Raw genomic sequence first — 21,491 nt, 5'->3', positions numbered from 1 at the left:
AACCAATTTATAATAATACATTCAAATACAAATATAGAACACGGTAGTACTGCTTAGTAGCACAATTAGTAGTCCATGACATGATTCTATCGTTGATTATAGCGACAATTTAATTGTAGGGAGATTCGATATGAAACATTTGTTATTTCGTAATGTGCGTGAAATTATATTAATGCCACTGTGAAAACTGACGTGGTTTACAAAGTGTTTAAGTTTTGTTGTCAAATTCTAAATACAATGTTAAAATAATATCGTAACATGACATACCTAGGTTTTCAATTGAATATCTAAAGAAGTGTGTTTTATTTTTAAATATTAATACACCTAATGTCATAGTATTTTTTATTAAGCCCTACTAATTTATTATGATGTCAATATTGGGGTTATCGCCTAACACTAATTAATATTATTTTGTTTGGAATAATAAATTATGTGAAACCCGCCATACCCATTTGCTGCTACCTTATCCATATATATTGTAGTTTCATTCAAATATATCTTGTTACATAGATCTCTATATAGCAACTGTCAGTCCCACATTACCCATTTACTGTAAGTCTTGCCATGCATTGATACTGTACTTCCACTCATACTTTCTGCTATATAGATCTCCAAGCATTACAACAGCTAAAAATACCGCTCAATTATAAAAACCGTTGATCCAAAGGCGAGAATCTGTTTCAGAAGTTTAGGGAGCTATCACCAAAGGATTGGCACAAAGGTGTTTTATATTATCAACATTTACACTAAATAGGCGAATATCATTTGGATACTGTGACTAGTGAGGACAGCTATTAGTAGTATGTAGTTCTTGTAATATGGAGTCATTCCACTGCTTCCTAATAATGTTACTTCATATTGCTAGGAGCCTGTAGTTTTGCAATTTTATGCTAAAATTGAAAGCAGTGTATAGTAGTTTATTGCTGTTAAGTGGAGTTTTCATTAATTTGCGAGTAAAACGACGACAAACAGACGTCGTTAAATGGAATAATGTCGTCGAACTGATTCAGCTGATATATAGGTTATTATATGTATGGTATCCACAATATTCTTCATTATGTCCTTTATCTATTTTAAAAACGTAATAAACAGGATATGAACATTGTCAGCGCTAAGGCGTGTTGAAATTATTTACATAAATTTTATTAACTGATGAAAATATGGACACATCAAGATTTGGTGTCTTTCTATTATTTGTTGTGAAGTGCATTAACTAAAGTTATTGACGTTACAATAAACATTGTACGGAAATTTAGTAGAGGAAGAGAGGAACAGTTACTACATTAAAAACCATTGTTCATTTATAATCACAGTTTAATATAAATATTCACATAGATGAAAACAATAAAAAATTCTTTGATTTATAAAAGTTGATACTAACTAATTGTTAATTATTCTTAATTGGATATTAAAATATTCGGCTCGATTGTGTGTAGTATGTTGAATCCTTTATGTAATATGCAAACTCGTTCAATGCCACAATAAACTAGAAACCTGGAGAACTGTAAAAAGTAAACTCACATTATTAATAAATTAAATTTAATAAAAAACTAAGACCATATACCTCTACGGAGTCATCATGCTTTGTGCTTATGCAAACTACAATGCGATCGCGAAGTTTTTGTTCCAAGTTTTGTACATTTAATGCTTCGAGTCGTGGTTCATCCAATTGCAAACCAACGAAGGGTATATTTATGCTGTTATCTACTCGCGCTCTAGCATATTCGTTAACACTACGTATATCCAAAGATATCATATCTTGTGGTGCGTACAATAGCAAGTGCACGAAGTTGTTGGCACTTATACGCGGGCTCATTTCCATTTGCAGATGAGTGAGTGTAACATCGGTACTAATATCCTGCAAATAAAAAATGTACAATTCTACAATATTTATAATAAAAATAGTTATTGAAGATGTTAATAAATTGATGACAAATTAATTGACTCGTATACTGGAATCACTGTTTAACGAAGGGTCTCATAAACGGGCAACTCTCTTAACCGACCAATATTGCTAATCCCTGGTTTTATTTTTTATACAAAGTAAGTTTCTTAAAAATGAACAGTTTTCTTAATCGAAAAGTATTTTTAGATCCGTCCATACCTTCTCAATAAAACTATACTTTGTATGAAAACTTAGGCATGGGGTTTAGGAGAGTTGACAAATGTTTCTGTACCGACACGAATAGAAAAAGAGAAATAATATATTTAACTGTCATAATCTTACATTAACAGGTATATGTAGCGAACTATTGCTTATACTCTTAGTATATATAAATGCCTGTAATAGTTTAAAATTATTGTTGTAACTTTTAAACTTACAAATTCTCCTAATTGTTTTGTATGCAGCATATGCGTACGTTGTGATACACTTTTTGGTGTTAGTTCATACATTTTCTGCGATTCCACTACACAATTTTCCATAACTATATCGGGCAAATCAGAGAACAGTAAAATGCACTCATTAAAACCTGACCCCAACAAAGTATTTTTAAGTTGCCGTAGTATCGAAATTCCGATGAATAATGGATATGAATTATCGCCAAGCATAAGTTTGTCCCACAAATGAAGGATTTTATGTAAAGGAAACACATCTGAAATATAACACAGAATATAATTATATATATATTAAATTTGATGACTGAAATACTTACGTGAAAACATTGTAAGGAACCAGGGTATAGCGAATAGTTCTGGTATAAAATTTATACTAGCTAAATGGCGTGCTAATATCGGTTCATGGAATGCGGTTAATTGGGAGAACTTACATAGATATTCTTTTATTATTGCAGAGTTATCCTTAAGGAAAAACCATTGCAAATATTTTGGTATAAATTTATAAAGACTAAGAAAGGCCAATTCTAAAAAAACAAAAGTTAATTTTTGCGCATATACCAAAATCGAGTACCTGTCACACCTTCGTTATTAAAATTTAAATATAAAAATGGTGCAGTTAGTGAATCTAAGCCTTGCCAGTAAACATAATATGGATGTGCCGTCACCCAAGCTTTAAGTAATAGTTTTAGTTTACGATGACCTGAAGGTGAAGAGAGTAATTCATCGTACTGATGACAACGCGGTATGTCTACTTCGATCTGTATATAAAATAAATTTCAAAAAAATAAATACAAAAATAAACTTTTATGGTACACATATGTATGCATCACTTACCTGTCGATCTGTTGACGTGGCTGTAAATTTATCGATTTTCATATAACTGCCATTAGGTATAACACCAAGAAGGCAAGCCCAAATTTGACCGCGCAGCAATGGTGGAATATCCACGGCAGCTTCTTTTAAAATTAAGTCGGTGGTATACGGGTAACCCTGAAATAATAAAAAAATAAATATAAATTGAACACCAATTTTTTTGAAAAGTATAAAGAAAAATAAATATAATAAATATATTATAAATAAAAATCTTAAATGTATACCTTTAACAACCTCGAAAGTAAGCGTACGCGATAAAATTGATATTCAATATCTTTTTCTCTAATTACTAATGGTAACTGCTCCATACCAGATCCAAAATTATATACAAGTTTTTTTGAATGTATAATGGGAAAATAAGCTAAGAAGGTTAAGTTGCGTAAACGTTCGATTAAGTTATTCAACTTTAGCGGCACAACGCGATCATCCATCAAATACGATTGACTACGTTTTGGACCAGCAATGCTGCCATTTAAACATACCACTTGTGGTATAGCTAAGATTGGTGCTTCACTTCGAATTAAACCTTCTTTCTTCAACTCGGCTTGCACATCACCACCGGCTAATTGCCAAAAATAGTATATCTGTTCCAGCGGACAACGTAGCAAACAAAGTTTTGGCTTTTCTGGCACTGTGTAGCAATACTTAGAGAGATTCTTTTGAAATAATGTGTGCGTTACGAGTATTTCAGGCAGTGGACGACCAGCAGGTTGAAGGCATAAACAACTGTCAACAGCTTCACGTAAATGTACATCTAACTGTTGATATAACTCCAGGCAATCATGTTCTCGTGATATTTTCTCAAACACAGAGTTTGACTGACAAAATGATAGTATTTTACGTGATATGGCCGAAATTTTTAAGTTTGGCCAGAGTGATTGTTTCAACAGCAATTCAGCTACAATCATACCCAAGGACCAAATATCACTTTTTATATTATTTTTCCCACCAACCAAGCGCTCTGGTGGCATATATTTTATGTTACTGCGAACAATAAAAATTTATTTAATTTATTAATAAAATATATGTCATTCCTACCCTATGGGAAAAGGCACATATTCGCCACCGTTTGTCATATAAAATAAACCATAATTAAATAATTTTGCATTATCCCATTGGTCCAATAGTATATGCTTTGGCTCTAGATTGTGCACAACTAATTTGTGTTTGTGTAGCTTTTCAATGCCACGAGCGACTTGATAAAAAATACGCACAATTTGCTCTTCACTCAAATTACTATTTTTCGATTTATCTTGCAATGTGGTGCCGAAGTATTCTGACACAACGATTGTACGCTCTGAAAGAGATTAATTTAATCGTTCAAATTTAAGTCGCTTTGATTAATGGGCGGTGTATAATTACCATGTTTGCCACGTATGATGTCGATGTATTGGCACAAGTTCTCATGATGCAATTCCTTCAAACGCTGTGAACGCCCTAATATTGCTATAGAATTCGGTGTCAAAGGTAATCCTAAAATGTTTTTGATAATAAAATTGAAAATAGTAATTCGATATGAACTCGTATTCAAAATACAGAAATAAATTTTAGATGATATTGCCTACATTTCTTATAAAGGAATTAAGATAAAATATTTGATTCTTATTATTTCGATCACTAGAAATATAAAACTTTCACAAACCATTACTGCCACAAACATCACCAGGATGTGTTTTGGCAAAGAATGTTGTAGCTGCTAAACGTGTTTCTGGCTTAGCCGCAGAAGGGCTCATCCTTCCTGCTAATCCAAACTGTTAATTAATTAATATAAAATCATAATTTTTAATAAACAATTGGTTAACTGAAATTACTGTGAGTAAAGTATTTACATTAACTTTCTCAGTTTATGGGAATGATATGGAGTGGAACAGTAAATGCAAAAAAACATATGATTTCGGCTCTACCCAATATCGACAGTGTTGCATTTTTGATATTTTATTCTAATAATTACGCAAGTGAGTGCAAATATTATAAAAATATATATTGTATACAGAAATTATATATACATGATTATATATTTATTTATAAATATTGAAAGTAATTAATACTAGTTTTTATGAAATAATGAAAAAGTTGTATTAAGTCTAACTAGCCGAAGAACTGCACTAATGGATTATTTATATTCAGTGTCACACTAATACTAATTAAGCATACGTAATTAATATGCACACATTTTCAACCGTAGAAATATTGTCAAACACAAGCGTTGCAAACTGTTTCACAGTTGAGATATGTTGAACTATGCACTTATCATATTTTCAACATTTTCCACCTGTTAATATTACAACGGGTAATTATTTAAGTTCCACTGGGCCTTAACTAGCTTTACGAACCCTTAGCAGTTAAATAATAGCATTTTTATATTTCGAACTTAAGTGTACGAACTTTACTAAAGTTGATTCTTAAACGTCAAACGCTTACATTAGGTCTGTTCCACAAGCCTAAACTCGTAGTAAAACTTAAGTAAAACACAAGTAAAGTACAAACTGAGAGCGTAACACAAATAAAATGTTGGCACTTTACACTCTTTACAGCTTTGTGTAAAATCTGATGAGAACACAAGTGCCGCGCAAATAAAGAACACAAAAATTTGAATTCGAACCAAAATAGCTGATTCACACATCAACACAAATCTTACTTGAAATAAAATGTACGAGCAAAGACTGTGTAGCATTTTCAAATTTCAACAGGAACGGTACGCTCTCTCAGATACTCTCATTTACTCGAAAATTTATTGGTGGAACGCACTTGTGTATAACCAGTGTTACTCAAAGTTACTATGAGTAGCTCGTAGAACAGAGCTATTATTTGCAACTATAGTTTGCGGTAGCGTACACTCGATTGTGCCAAGAACGAATTAAAAAAGAAAATAATTTTTTGTGTGTGTTTTTTATGTTTCCCTAAATTAATTAATTGATTTTGAAAATTGTAGCGAAATAGTTGCAAATCGTATTAATATCTAATACTAAATTTTCTTTATTAGAAAAATTAAAATACGTAATTTGTTAAATACAACTCGTTAAAATACAACTCTGGCTGAGGGTATCGTGTGCGTAGTCACACATTCTACAAAATCTTCTATTCTTCACTTTATATTTCCGCTTAGCAATTTTGTTCATTTCATTTCTGCTGGAGTTAAGGTGTGGACGTGTTTTAATTGTAAGTATTTCTATTGGGGGAAAAATGTGCTAATTTACTTAATTGAAGTGCAATAAGTACAAATTTTGTCTCAATCAAATTTTTTTTTATTATTTTATATTCGATCTTTATTATTGCACGTGTTTAAATATTAATTTGCTATGATGATAAATTTCATAATTCCTTTTGCGGTTTCCACCAGAAGAATTTTTTCTAAAAATTCTGAAGATGGCTTTAAGGTGTCTGAAGAAAATAATCTACATGAATTTTCTATTTTTATCTATTTTTAATTTGTGTGTAAAAATTGTATTTCTCCTAACACGTTTTTTTTTATGCAAATAGAAAATGGCGCATAGATACGCAACACGTGGAAAAATACCGCTTAATGGAGGATGACTTTTAATACCGGTAAGGTAAAGCGGAAATTCATATTCAATTATTTTTTAAATACAATATGATGATAAAAGATGACGAGACTGAGATTAATATTTCCATGTTTTTATTTTGTGTATTTTTCACGAAATTAAAGCAATTATAATGTTAATCGTAGATGATACGGCAGCCTGACTTACATAAAATAAATTTATCATCACAATAGTGATTTTACCAATATTAAAGTAATCTTATTTTGCAGCTACTTTTATATAATTGGATACATTAACCAAACTTAATTACTACCAACATTGACTGAATTGCATGGAAGGCTACCAAAAATAAAAGTAAGTTTGCTTTTAAATTTGTCTTGGGGCAGGATTGATTTTGTGATGAATAAAATAGACCTGTACTGAAAATTTTTGATAGAAATGTCATCTGATTAGACTAAGAAAATTTTTTTTAAACCAAAGTAAGATTTAAAGATGTTTAATCTATATAAATTTTTTATTTGCAGTGCAATACGGTATATGACTACATTAAAGTCTTGGCGCAGAACCAACGTAAAGCGACAGCCCATCAAGTTAGTACCACTTTATTTGTTTTAAATAAACCTTTTTTTTAATTTTATTATGATGAACAAATACAGACCTGTACTTAGTAATTTTGTGAAAGAAGTAAATCACTGATCTTAAATTAATATTTATATATATAGTATGAAATGCGGTTATAAAAGTTTTAATAAGATTGCATTGTATTTATTTCAGCACAATCGATGGATATCTGAATTGTTCTCTTGGTCGGACTACTATAATTAAGGTAATTATTGGTTTTAACTTGTATGTAATTGTTATATTATGCTAAAATGATGATACAACATGGCTTTCCTTTTGCGGTTTCCACCAGAAGTTAGCTAGTGATGGTTATGGACGTCTGATTTATAAACGTTCATAATTTTATGTATTTAAAATGAATATTGATTGGTATACTTATAAGCTCTTCTTATTATTTGCAGGTACTATCTATATCAAGTAGTGCTTGGATATATGTAACAACAGTACTATGTCGTTAAATTTACATGGCAGGGAAAGCTGGAAGTTAACGTATGAGAATTATTGGTTAGTATTTTACATTTATTAAAATATATTTATAAATTTAAAAGTGATGAAACCTTTTTACCGATCTGCAATGAGGATTAAAAACTAATAAAGCTCAATAGGACTGAAATATTTTATTTAAATATTAAAAATGTCGTTTTATTGCAATATTATTAATATATTATTATTTTTTTCTTCTTAGATTTGACACACTATTGTGTGTATTGTGATAGCGAAATGACGCATATACAAGTTTATTAGCGACATTCAATTATAGAAATACAGCTTTTACTTAAAGGTAAATATTAACTTCATAAATAATATCAATATTTAAAATTAAGAAAGTTAAAATGATGATTCCAAATGGCTTTCCTTTTGCGGTTTCCACCAGAAGTTTGCTAATGACGGTTTAGGACGTCTGATTCAAATATGCATTATTTACTTTTATTATATATACTTAAAACATTGTTTTTATAAATGTTTATTTCTTGTTTTTTTCAGTTTTGCTATTGATTCAGTGAATCTTATTTTACTCTGATGAAATGATAGGAGTTAAACGCTATTGACTTGAGTAACAAAACACTTAAAGGAAGTAGTAAAAACGGTTTCTAGTTGAATATAGTACTAGTTGCAGTAATATTCATAAGGCTTACAATGATACTGATGCTGAAACTATGGTTATGATTTCGGAGATAACCAGGGGATTGATAAAAATACGTCAAAGTCTACTAATGAGTAGCGTAATTTATTATACACTTGATTAAATGTTACACAGAGTATTATCTGCAATAAATGTTATATACAATTTTATACAATGTGAACAATTTAATATCGGCTGGGAATATATAGCAAGCAGGAGTGAAGATAACTGCAAAATTATGTAGGTTTAATAGTAACAAGGACGAAATTTTAGTTATATAGAAAGTAATTTTTGGAGATGTATATTCAGTAACTTTGTTAATATGGTTTAAAAATAATTAAGTTTTTTTTGTTTGTAACAACGAAAGTTTTTAATATAGATTATCCAATTTACGCATTTTGCTTTTTACTACTAAAATGTACATAGGGTTGTATTTACACAAATTCTGCGTGTTATTTAAAATGGCATAATAGGTTTGTGTCTAGAATTTATTTTTTATACAATATACACAACAAATTGGTTTATACATAGAAAGAATTAAACTAAAAAAATAACTTCATTATATTTAATTAAATTCATATTAATATTATTTATTACAATAAATGAAACAAGCTTCAAAGTAGACGTAATTTGAATGCGTTTAATTCCATTCACATCAAAAAGTTTTAGTGATTATTTTGTAATCAACTTACTATTGGTTTTAAGATAACCAAAGCTTGTATTTAAAACAATTTCAGTAGTGAAAGAGAAATTTTTTATCTATTAAGCAGTCATTTTTATCTTATTAAGCAGTCATCGTACATTAACAATGAACAGACATATAACGGGTTCAAGAGTAAACGCAAAGCATATTTTGGTAAAGCATAGAAGTTCTTGTATAAGAACTTGTCACTTTGTTAAGTTACACATTTAGAAAACAATCTCTAGAAATGTAAGTCGGAGACTCACGTTAACTACTTTTAATTACAAAAAATATATAATTATAACATATATTTATATATATACTTTAATACATAAAAATTATAACTAGTTCAAGTTGCAACATTGAGTGCAATTTTTATTATTTATTTCAATAAATAGTATTAATTGATATACAAATTGCAATAAATGCCATACAATTGTTGCAGACTTATTGCAATACTAGATTGCCGTTTAGTTTTAGGATTCTATAAGAATTTGTAAGAATTAAACACTGAACACACTGTATAAGGTATTAAACATACCTTAATAATATCCAAAGCTGTTTTTGATATTTGCCATTTCATTTTAATTTCAAATAATCATTGCCAGATATTACTTAATTCATATGCCTGTTTGGTTAATTCGCTACAAATCCTAAAAATATTCATAAAAGAAATTATACTGCGTCCTTGTTATTAATTTATCAGTTTCTATATGAAATACTAGCTTTTTAAAACAATTTATATTGAATTTGTAAAATATAAATAAAACAAAGAAATTTGACCTTTGGTTAAATAACTAGCTTGATCATCTATTTGAGTTAAATGCAGAAAAACAAAGTCAGTTTCAACAACGCAACATATATAAACATAATCCTTTAAATCATATCGAAATACGACGTTTTATTCTCAAGTAATCAAACCCTAGTAATCTGTATAGTATAGATCAGGGCTGTCCAGACCCGATGCCATCGCGGGTAAATACAAATCACTATACAGATTGGAGGGCCGCAGAATAAATACATACGTTTATAATTGTTTTCGATAAAAAATAAAATTTAGTTTTATTAATTTATCAATTTAAACTCATTTATTTGGTATACCATAAATATTAAATAATGTGATTATACCAGTACACCAAAAGAAAATTTTCGTAATTGTCGTAAATTAAAAACATATCGCGGGCTGCGCAAACATTAACGAGTGTTAATTTGAACAGCCCTGGTGTAGATAACTGATTTAACAGTTCGAATCTCGCGGCCAGTGTGAATGCCATATAAGTTAATTGGTCTAACGAACTCGGTGGAAACGTACTGTAATTCAATAAGAAATCGGCTTAATTATACCAATTCGTGAGAATTTTTAAATGTATGCACTGAACGTACTCCTGTACTAAAAAGCTAAGTAAATATTATGTGTATGTCGTGTTGTAGAGAAAATAATTCGTTTTTGATATTATTTAGTGTAACGTTATTAGAAAATTATTAATTATAAATCGAACGTTTATATAGTTAGTTTTAATATTGTGAAATTTTAATATTGCAACTTTGGCAGAAGCGTACGGCATGACATTTTCTGACATTTTGAGTTACGCGACAGTGGGTAACCCCGTTAGTAAGAAAATTGGTGAAATGTTTAAAGATAATGCAGTAAGTTTATATTTATAAAATATAAAAGTAATCTTATATTTCTTTTATAATATATAGAACGCTAGTTCTACAGTAAAAACTGTAGTCAAAGCTACAGCTGGGGTTGTAGAAAAGCCGCTCCAAAGCTTGCCACCATTATGGAGCCTTCTGGGTCGTAACAAGACTATTGTAAAAATTGCCGGTTTAAGTGGGGCAGCTGCAGTTATTATTGGTGCAATTGGTTCACATTCGCATTTTAATGGTCCAGAAGAACAGGATAACAAATTGCTTTTTGAAACCGCCAACCGTTTTCACTTCTTCCACTCGATTGTATTGCTATCAGCTCCAATAGCTAAGTACCCTGTAGTGGTATGTAATGATATGTTTTAATCTCTTATTTTAATAAAATATTTATTCTTTTAAGACTGGATCACTTATTGGAATCGGCACATTGTTATTCAGTGGTGCCTTGTATTACCGTGCGTTTTCAGGCAAAAGTCTTGTGAAAATGATGGCACCCTTTGGCGGTACTTGCCTTATTATGGGCTGGTTGACATTTATGTTGTAAACAAATAATTTTAATATAATAATTACGAAAGTAATTTAGTATGTAAGTGCACAAGGCATTTTAATATAACAGACATGAAAACAATTATTTTGTTTTAAATGCACTTTTACAAGTTTGTAAATGTTAAACACAAATAAATATGATTGATTTTTAAAAAGAAGTTAACTTTATATTTACATTTATGGTCAAAGCGATTTTTTAAATTTAAATATAAATTTTGAACTAATTTAGACTATCGTAAAAAGAACTTTTGGACAAGTTAAATTTACACTTTAAAGTAAAACAATAGTATATGTTTGTTTTATTATATAATTATAAAAATTATATATTACATTAATGTACGCTTTTATTTACGCTTATTTGGTTAATTATACTCCTATATATGTATAACTATGTGTATTATTTATACTATTCCCTATTCAAGTGCTGCATAAAAATATTCAATTTTCAAAAATAGTTAAAAAAACTATGTTAATTTGAAAAGTTTTTTAATTCAATACAAAATGAGATAATGAACAATAAAAAAATATTTGTCTATTTGTGTATTCGTAATAAAATATTTGTACCTATTCAAGTGCGTGGCAGTGTATGTAATATGAAGTTGTGTTCAAGAGGCTATCTTTCATGTCTAAACCTTTTTATTTAAGTTGATATTAAATGTAATAAAAAAAACTCTACGATAATCATGTAGAAGAGTAAATGTTAAATTAATGAAAGTATACGTTTCTAGACAATCCATATAATGGATCTCTTATCGTCTGAAATAGCATTCAAGAACGTGAAAAAGAACGATAGATACTGAAGTTTTCGTCACACACTATACATTAACCATAGTCAAGCTTTTATAATATAAGATAAATAATTAATTAAGTTTGTAATAGACTAAGAGCCAAAGGAATGGTAGACTCTTTATGCTAAACGCCAAGGTAGTGGAATAAAGAATAATTGTACATATAGTTATAATATAATGAAATCGTGTACTAAGATTTTATAAAAAACTTAATTTAATTTTATAGTATCTGTTTATTTAATAATAATAACTTCAAAAATGTATTGCAAACATAACTGTGTTATATATTTGTTATAAGACACATTAGCAAAAAAGTGGGCCTATCGGGTTTCGCAATTTTTTAATAACTCACTTTTGTAATTGAATTTCCTTTACATACATAATGAGTTTATTGCCCTGCCTAAATGCTGGGAGTTTAATATCAATATCGAAAAGTCTACTGATACCACATTTACCACGATAAATAGAAATTACCAGTGAAAAATATCCTGGCATGCATTTGGATAGAAGACTACAAATAGAATACTATAAATAGAGTCTCTTTTATAAAATTTCCATATATAAAGCTATATAAAGTATTTATTTGAAAATATGAAATACATTTGGATTCCTTATGTGCATGTGCATTAAATCTTCGAAATTCTCCTATATAAAGTTATTAAGGCATTAACCTGGACATACAATTGTAGGACACATCTTCTTTCTTCTTTAGTTGGCAATTACAGATGTGAGTCCTTCTTGGCTCGTCGAGTAGCCTCCACCAGTCAGACCGATCAGTGGCTTGCTATCGTCAGTTGGTAGGACCGAGAACCTAGGGGCACATCTAGCACATCTAAATCATGATTTGAACTCAAAACCTTTACTTGCGCAGGCTCTGAACGTAAAAATAACATATGGTGTTTTACTGATAAATTTATTTTACTTTAATTTTAGTTTATTTATCTATTCTTTTAGAAATTATAGTAGTCACATAAGGAGTTAGGAGATCTATTTTTGTGTAATAAATTTTTTTTTAATTAACAATATGTCTTTATTGAATCGCTTTAAATTAAACTCTGATGATAGAATCTTAAAGATTATAACATTATATTACAAATTATTTTATATAAACATACTATAATGAAATATACAATGATTTGTAAATTATTTTAAGGGGCCTCTGAATAAGTAGCCAGGGCTTATTTACCAGACATCACGGCGTATAAGTTGAATTAATCAGGGTCTTCAGGATCTTTAGGAAAGCAGGCTTACGGGTCTATCATTCCGTTTCAGTCTATAAATAAGATTATAACATTTATTTATAATGTTGGTTAGTCGTGCGTTTAGAAAAATGTTAAATTTAAGATGGTGTATGAGGTTCAGAAAAGGATGTCGTCCTAGGCGACCATTTAACCATAGCAGTTACACAAATTATATTTTGTGGTACGGAAAGAACAAAATATACTGATGTCTTTGCTATTAAGCGTTTTAACAGATTCCATATCATCAAATTTTACGTTACTGAGATTTTCTAAATTTTTTAGATTAGGGGGTTCGATTAAAATAATATTTATCTTGGTACATTTACCCTTTAAAATTTGTGTAAATATTTTAAAAATATTTTTTTTAAATTTATGAAAACATATGCAAATTAAAATTCGGTATCAAATGAATTTCAATTTAATGAAATAAAAGACTTAAAGATATCTACAAACACACTCGTATTAATACAATAAAACATCTGCATAGAAGAAACCATATTTAATTATTATATTTATAAATATTATAAACATTTTATTATAAACAGAACAATTCTCATGAACAAGGTTTCAATCGAAGAATGCGAATTTGATACACCTTTCGTAATGAAGTTTTCCAAGAATCTTTATAGAAAATATGGTTTACGTTTTAAACGTGGCAGATGGTAATTTGATATGATATACATCCATTCATCATTCCTTAATATTTTATGTACTAAGTCCTCTACCAGAATAGGATAATTTAATTCTTGATCCTAGATAAAACTTTAGTCTAACTTACAGAATAAAAATTTTAATTTAGACGAACTAGTCGCTTAGAGTATCGTCTCTTTATTGGGTATGTGGGTCTCATACGTTTATATAAAAATAAAGTTTATTGAGAAATTCTGTTTGTAGAGATTTAATACTATTTTCTTTATCTTAAGATTATAATTTTTTAATAAATACATGAAAGCGTTGAATAGATATATTGGATTGTTTAAATTTTAGTGCTAATATTTTCTTATCGTATACGAAATTTAAGTTGATTAAAGAAAATTATTACTAATGCCATAATAACGATGATGTTTCTTTGGATTCATGTAGTTTATTTAATAGATTGGCATATCCTTAAACAAGTATAAATAGTACGCTAATATAGGCGTGGTCAAGAAGTGGTGTAGGCACTTTCATGTAAATAAAGTTTGTTTCAGTTTCTATTGTTCTATTATTTTTATTACTGCAAAAGACTATTTAAAACAATATATGCCTAGACTTTTATCATTATTCCATCACATTTAGGGGAATGTAATATACCATGATAATCTTGTTTTATGATAGTTATTATTTCCACAGTTTTGTTCAAATATCTATTATGCTAACATTTATGAAATTATTTTACTAAAAAAGGTTCTCACATTTAACTTTATTTATTATTGCATAAACTATGCTATGCTATGCCCGTACCTTCATTGTCGATACATCACTTAATGATGGACATTCTTATATAAGTCTCCTTTTTATGGATATATCTATATCCATGTATATGATTATAACGGTTTGTGAAATGGAATAGAAATCTATGAAAATCGATTTTCGTATATACATATAGATGATATCGTCATTGGTCACGATGATAATAAAGATATTAATCACTATATGTTAATAATAATTTCGGTATTAATGATGCTTTTGATGTGAACGATGGTGAGAATGACGATGTTTAGAATTAGTAATAACTATGAATAAACTAATGATGGTTATGGTGATGCTGGAAGTAATAACGATAATAGTGATGATAATGTTGATGATTACAAGAAATAATGACGATCGTAATAATAATAATTATTATTTTGATATTGACAATGATGAACATATGTATATGTAACGATAACGAAGATGATAATGCTGATAATGATTAGGATGAAAGTGGTGATGAGAATGTAAATGATGATGACAATGATGGTTTTGGTAATAGTAATAATGACGGTAGTGATAATGATAACAATAAGAGAATGATGTTGATATTGGTATTGATAATTGATGGTTGTTTAAAATCAATATTTAAAATATAAAGATTTGAAAAAATTATTTTCAAAATTATAAATGATGATAATGAGAATTAAGATCTGGATGACCAGTGATGCTTTCAGTGGTGATTATAACACTGATTATTATTATAGTGCTCATGGTAATGATTATGTAGTTGTTGCTATAACCCGTGGGAATCTACAGAACATGATTATAAAAGAATTACAAGATGAATATATAAAAGTGGGATTTGTGGTAAGGAAAGAGCTGTGCGTGAAAATAGTTGTTTCGGATGGCGAAGGTTCGTTAAGAAACAGACTGCCGCCTACTCAGAACACCAAGTACTATACACCCCATCCAGAAAAGACAATACCAATAGGTAAGTGTAATGATTGTGTTAATAATATGATATTTATGATAATGATAATTTATAAAAAATTAATTAATTATTGCTGTGTGCAGCAATAAAAAATAATACTAAATATTGTATCTTAGTTTATTACTATAAAAAATTCATTAACCTCACTTTATCATGCGTTTTACTAGCATTATGTATCAGATTAGTTACAGTGCGCAAAAATTGTTATTGTTATTGTTTTTGTTGTTGTTGTTTTCAAATTTAATAAAATTTAGGCTAAATTCTGAAAACAACGAAATCAGTCTACTTTTTTTTTCTACTTTTATGTCTTTTGTAAGAACGTTCATGTGATGTTTTCATATGAAGAATCTTATTTCCAGATATATATATATTTAAATATGTATGTAGAATTAACACAAGATGATTTAAATATAAATAAAATTAATGCAAAACACTTTACTTGTTTGAATTAATTTGAATTACAATATTTTTGTAGAAATTTTTTTGTATTTCTTTTTGTTTGCTTTTTTTTTTTTTTTGAAATTACGTGCAAATATAAATTATTTACTCTTAAGTGCAATACTTCGCATCTCGTCTTTGTGTTTTATAATCTTGAGATATAACAATATCTCGTCGGTAAGGCGAGACTAGTGTCTCTATCTAATGCGAAGTTAAAATTTGTTTGCTTGCAAAATAATAAAAACTTTTACTTGTTACTTGCTATACATTTTTGTCATGATTTCTGGAAATGAACCTGACAATTTTATTGCGAGATACTTTTTATAGAAGTAAAAAATTATAATGCCTATCTGTGTATTTGAACCGAAAGATTAGGATCTATGGCTGTTTTGATAACCAAAAAAGACTTACAGAGTGATTGTGAGATGTGAGGTTAATTTTAAAGGATATGAAGAATATTTTATGAATATTGTCTATTAGTTTGGAGTTCTTTTATTTTGAAGAAAGTGATTTCATAAAATCCAGGCATAAGATTTATAACTAATATGTTATTAAATTAATTTAAAACTAATAATTTTTTAAGCAAATGTATCCTTTTAAATTTATATATATGAAAATTTATTATATTGTTTGAAATTTGATATTATTTTAAATAGAAAATTATCATTTATACAATATGATTTGGTAATTATTAAAAATTTAGATATAAAATTAATGAATATATGTAATTTGTTATATTATATATGAGGTACGACATTTATTTGTAGTTTTATTTCACTTAATACTATTAAGTTCGATCTCTCTTCGGTCATCGTTTTTTAGATGTTACACCCATGAAGTAAGTGATCTGCTTTATTAATCTGATAATGAATTAAAAATTAAATGCATTCTATTCTTCAGCCTATACCTTAGATTCTGAAGGTTTCATGTATGATTTATAGAACATTAAGTTGAGCTAAAGATGTATTAATATGTTGTAGATAATCTTATGAAATTATTATAAATTTTGTGTGATTGGACAACCATTATACCACATTGAGGAATAATAGAAAGTTTGGATTATGAAAATGCTAAAGTTTGGATGAAATACTAAAATTAAGAAATGAGAAGAAAAAGTATTAGATAAGCAAAGATGTGCATATTTCAAATTTTTTAAGTAAAATAATTGTTGCTTTTTTTTTGAAATTATATGGTATGAGGTACATGTATACTAAATAATAGGCTATGAATGCACTACAACCTAAAAGATCTATTTACAAATAAAATAGTTATTTATATGTTCCTTACAAGTAAGCATTATTAGGTATTACTATTAACATAAACTTTTATGTTATGAGTATAAAATATAATACACTTAAAATGCTCTTACTATATAGAGCGTTTATGTTTAAAACATCAGAAAAAATGTTATAAAGACTTATACATTATCCGTAGTAAACCTATTACAGAATTTTTGATAAATGTGTATGAATTTATCATTTTAAAATAAATAATAAATTATATAAAATTAATATATATGAGTACAATATACAATTTAATAATATAATGGAAAATTTAGCTTTACTACTGAACTACAATATCTACTAAATTTTTGTATTTTAATGCTAAAAGTGGGCAAATCTGCACCTTAATAATTTATTATTAAAAAAATATTTAAATGAAATTAAATTAAAAATATAAATATCAAGTAAAGTTCTAACAATAATATAGATCCTATATATAATCAAAATACGAATAGATATGTTTTTAATATGAATTTTAAAAATTTCATCATCTTTTGCAAAATTGTCAGGTAAAGTTGCTTATTAGCACATATAAAATATCTGTAATGATTATTCAAGTTGGTATATTACTTTCTATATAAAAAATAAAAAAATAATTCATTAAAATAAATACTTTCATAATATGTTCGAAATCAAAGTGAAAGTTAAAGTGTAAATTCTAACCTGTACGCCTCTAGTATAAAGTGTGGGAATATTATTGTTATTATATTAGCGCCACCTATATCATATCCAGATAGGAAATAAAACGTAAAGTCGCGAGACTTGCAACGAAAATGATAAAGCCAAGTTGTCTCCTCAAATTCCAAATGAATGAACGAGTGTATAATAAACGTGTTAAATGTATACGCGTATGTAAATATGTACATGATAAATATGTATGGTGGGAGTGCTGGTATCACATTTTTGATAGCATCCTCAGATCGTAAAATGATAAACCGAATTTATACTAAGCGCTATAATTAAATAATTTAAGAAACCTGACAGTTTTGTTATCATATTTTATGAATATTTGTCTTAGTAACACTCAAATTAAGCAGGGGCAGTTGGCATTATATTAAAGTATATGACTAAATATCAATAAGTAGCTTTAAGGAGGGAAAAATGTAATAAAACTAAATATAGTAATAGTAATATTATCTATTATTATTACATGTTATTTATTAGCACAGACAAAAAGATATTAAAATATCTTTTGGAAAATTCTAAAATATTAAGTAATTTAAGTAATATTAAGAATATTAATTCTTAGTTACTTAAGACTAGGTATTTTTGTAAGTTTAACGAATAAAATAAGAGTAGTAAAGTATTAAAAGATATATTAGTTATAATATATATTAGTCACTATGGATTCATAAAAGCTATTAAAAGTTTGAAAATTATTACTAGAGTTACATAAAAAATCTACAACTTTATAGTATTAGTACTTTTTTGACGATTAATATAATTGGACTAGCTTAAACTACAAGTTTAGATATTTTTTATAGATCGGTTGTTCAATGGTGAAAAAGATTTAAATAATTTAATATCGTAATAATATAATTATTTGTATTTCTATAGATAAAATTACTTAGTCGATCATAGAAAGCCTACGAAATTATTATATGAATACTTATTTAACGAAAAATTTGATTGAACTGATGCGAAGTATCGTTTGTTCAATGACGAGATCAAATATACCCAGTCGAAAAATATATAGAATAGAGCCTTGAAGCTATTCGCGAAAATCTAGAGGATACCCTACTTAGAACTATCTTATCTTAGAATAAACTTTAGCTGCACGGGGCGGTACACAGATCTTAGAACAGTCGTCGACTAATCATGAAGGCTTTGAGAAATACATAAATTAGTCAGTGACACGGGTGGGACTCTGCAGAAACTCCCAACTATCAAAGAGTTAAGTGCCCACATGCAGTAACACGAAAAAGACTCAAAATGAATTGAAATGAGTATAAAATAGAAAAAAAGAAAATATCTCAGTTTTTAATAAATAAATTGAATATGAGTCGTTTGAAAATTGAAGAGTTGAAAACCTGGGCTGTTTACTCGTTCTGCCCGAAAGCAGTTTTAAAAGGATACCTTCGAGTAGTTAATAAATTTGAATCAAACTAGGAGGTGAATCACTATGGGTTCACATTAAAAAAACAGAGAACTGAGGTAATATAATTCAGATTATTCTCGAAAAAATTGAATCAAAAAAACAAATCTTTGCGTTCTACGGACCTGTTAAAAACATTAACTAATTTTACCATTATCCAACTTTTAAGAAAGAAAAGGATTAAAAAGATTATGCAATAAAAATGTTGCTTAAAGAGAATTATTTTTAAGAAAAATTTAATAATATATAATAGTAACTTTTTTTAATAAAATAAGTTTAAAAGAGAAACAAGCAATCCAATAATATTATTAAGCCTCACTAATACAAATGAATATTTGCACTAATTTTACACTAAAAGTTTTTCAAACAAATACATAAGCACAAAATAAATTCTGCCCTGCAACACATATGAAGCACAGAATGTATGCAGAAATTTTTATGTGTTGTAAATTATGATTGAGTGACATATGTATGTATATATAAATGAAAACTGAGAAACAAAATCAAACTTACACTGAAGTGCAAATAGCACAGCATATTGGTTTTCATTGCGATCTAAAACAAATACAAAAGCAATTTGCTTTTATAAGTAAAACTGTTCACCAATGGATCAACAGATCAGCAGCAGCAGCAGAGCAGTTACAAATCTGTATGAGTGCAGCTTTTTGGTTTTTACTGCTGTTGTGTGTATGAAGCTTTGCCGCTCTTCTGTGCGTATAGCTTCGGATTTACGTGTGGGGGAGTATAAGCCGTATATGCGTTTGCGTTTGCAAACTTACCGATTAGATTATTTGTTGGTATTTGTGGCCGAGTCGTTTTTGTTCGGGTATTTCTGGTTTGTATAAAAGGAAACTGCGAGCGTAAGACGATCAGTTTATGTTTGATAAACCTTGATATATGTCAATTGTTGAGCATAAATTTAAATTAAATTTTGCTTGAATGTCCTGTGCAATTAAAAAAACAATTAGAATTATTATTAAACGTTTTTAAAAACGTTTTTTAAGTTAAATAACATTTCTAATTTTAAAAAGTTTAAAATAATAAAAAAAGTGATTTTAAAAAATGGTGGCTCACGATAATGGTGAAAAGGAAGCTAAAGGTGAGTTTGTTTAAGTATAATTTTATTACTTTTTAGAAATTTAATTCAATTGTTTTATTTAACTATTTTTTTTTAAATTATTTAATATTTAATAATATTAAATAATATTTAAATAAATTTTATTTATATAAAATTTTTATTGAAGAATTTAACAAATATAACGTTTAATAAAAAATATTTAAAAAAACATTTAATTTCAAATTTTATTTGCAGTTAAATATTTAAATATATTTATACATTTTATTAATTTAAAAAATTATGTTAACTGTATTTTAAATAAATTTTAATTATAGTTTTTATATTAATGGTAAATATTTTTGTGGTCAGAAGTGAGTTAAAACTATAAGTTCAACTAATTTTATATACATTTTAATAATACTTTCTATCATTTTGCTAATTTTTTTTTATATACGGGTGTGTCTTATAGTTTAAACTAAATAAAAATTTTATGTTAAGCCATGACTACATGGTGAATATAAAAATTATTTGATTAGATGAAAATAAAAATGTGTTGCATTTAATTGAATAATTTTAAAAGTTTCTACTATGAGTAAAAAGAAATAATAAGATAATAAAATATTGAAATTTTTTATTGAATTTTTTTTTTATAAAAGTATGAAATATTAAATATATTAATATTTTTATAATTTTGAATATTATAGGTTTTCCGTTCTGTAATTTTAATAATTTATTTATTTTAGTTTTTATAATTTTTAATTTATTTATTTCTTTATTTTATTTGTACTTAAATGTTTTTATTTTTAAAAATAGTAACTTATTATTGTGAAATTATTTATTTATTATTTGAAAAATGTGAATTTGACAT

The 21,491-nt window shown here is 27.7% G+C and overlaps 2 protein-coding genes and 1 long non-coding RNA gene across 6 annotated transcripts; 2 read left to right on the top strand and 1 right to left on the bottom strand.

The window, feature by feature from the left end:
* Positions 1-1,360: 1,360 nt before the first annotated feature.
* LOC119671477 (TBC domain-containing protein kinase-like protein) lies at positions 1,361-5,056 on the bottom strand. Its single transcript, XM_038082122.1, has 11 exons — positions 5,040-5,056; positions 4,853-4,961; positions 4,573-4,683; positions 4,249-4,507; positions 3,435-4,194; positions 3,172-3,327; positions 2,918-3,095; positions 2,655-2,861; positions 2,323-2,594; positions 1,565-1,858; positions 1,361-1,502 (listed from the first exon to the last, which is right to left on the bottom strand). The coding sequence occupies exons 2-11, from the start codon at positions 4,941-4,943 to the stop codon at positions 1,398-1,400; spliced, it is 2,433 nt and encodes an 810-aa protein (XP_037938050.1). The 5' UTR covers positions 4,944-4,961; positions 5,040-5,056; the 3' UTR covers positions 1,361-1,397.
* A 1,248-nt stretch (positions 5,057-6,304) lies between these two features.
* Positions 6,305-8,627, top strand: LOC119671476. Of its 4 annotated transcripts, none has more exons than XR_005251818.1 (8): positions 6,305-6,369; positions 6,691-6,756; positions 6,983-7,067; positions 7,238-7,303; positions 7,488-7,539; positions 7,736-7,838; positions 8,020-8,115; positions 8,319-8,627. It is a non-coding gene; the product is annotated as an uncharacterized LOC119671476 (long non-coding RNA). The 4 variants fall into 4 exon arrangements; XR_005251821.1 differs by having other exon boundaries at positions 7,467-7,539; XR_005251819.1 differs by lacking the exon at positions 6,305-6,369 and adding an exon at positions 6,384-6,425.
* Positions 8,628-10,559: 1,932 nt separating this feature from the next.
* Positions 10,560-11,490, top strand: LOC119671475 (transmembrane protein 256 homolog). Its single transcript, XM_038082120.1, has 3 exons — positions 10,560-10,786; positions 10,844-11,134; positions 11,190-11,490. The coding sequence occupies exons 1-3, from the start codon at positions 10,703-10,705 to the stop codon at positions 11,331-11,333; spliced, it is 519 nt and encodes a 172-aa protein (XP_037938048.1). The 5' UTR covers positions 10,560-10,702; the 3' UTR covers positions 11,334-11,490.
* The last annotated feature ends 10,001 nt before the right edge of the window (positions 11,491-21,491 follow it).

This window comes from Teleopsis dalmanni, chromosome 1, assembly GCF_002237135.1.
Source record: "Teleopsis dalmanni isolate 2A chromosome 1, ASM223713v2, whole genome shotgun sequence".
Taxonomy (NCBI): Eukaryota; Metazoa; Arthropoda; class Insecta; order Diptera; family Diopsidae; genus Teleopsis; species Teleopsis dalmanni.
The sequence above is the reverse complement of the archived record's forward strand: the minus strand, read 5'-3'. Positions and strand labels throughout refer to the sequence as shown.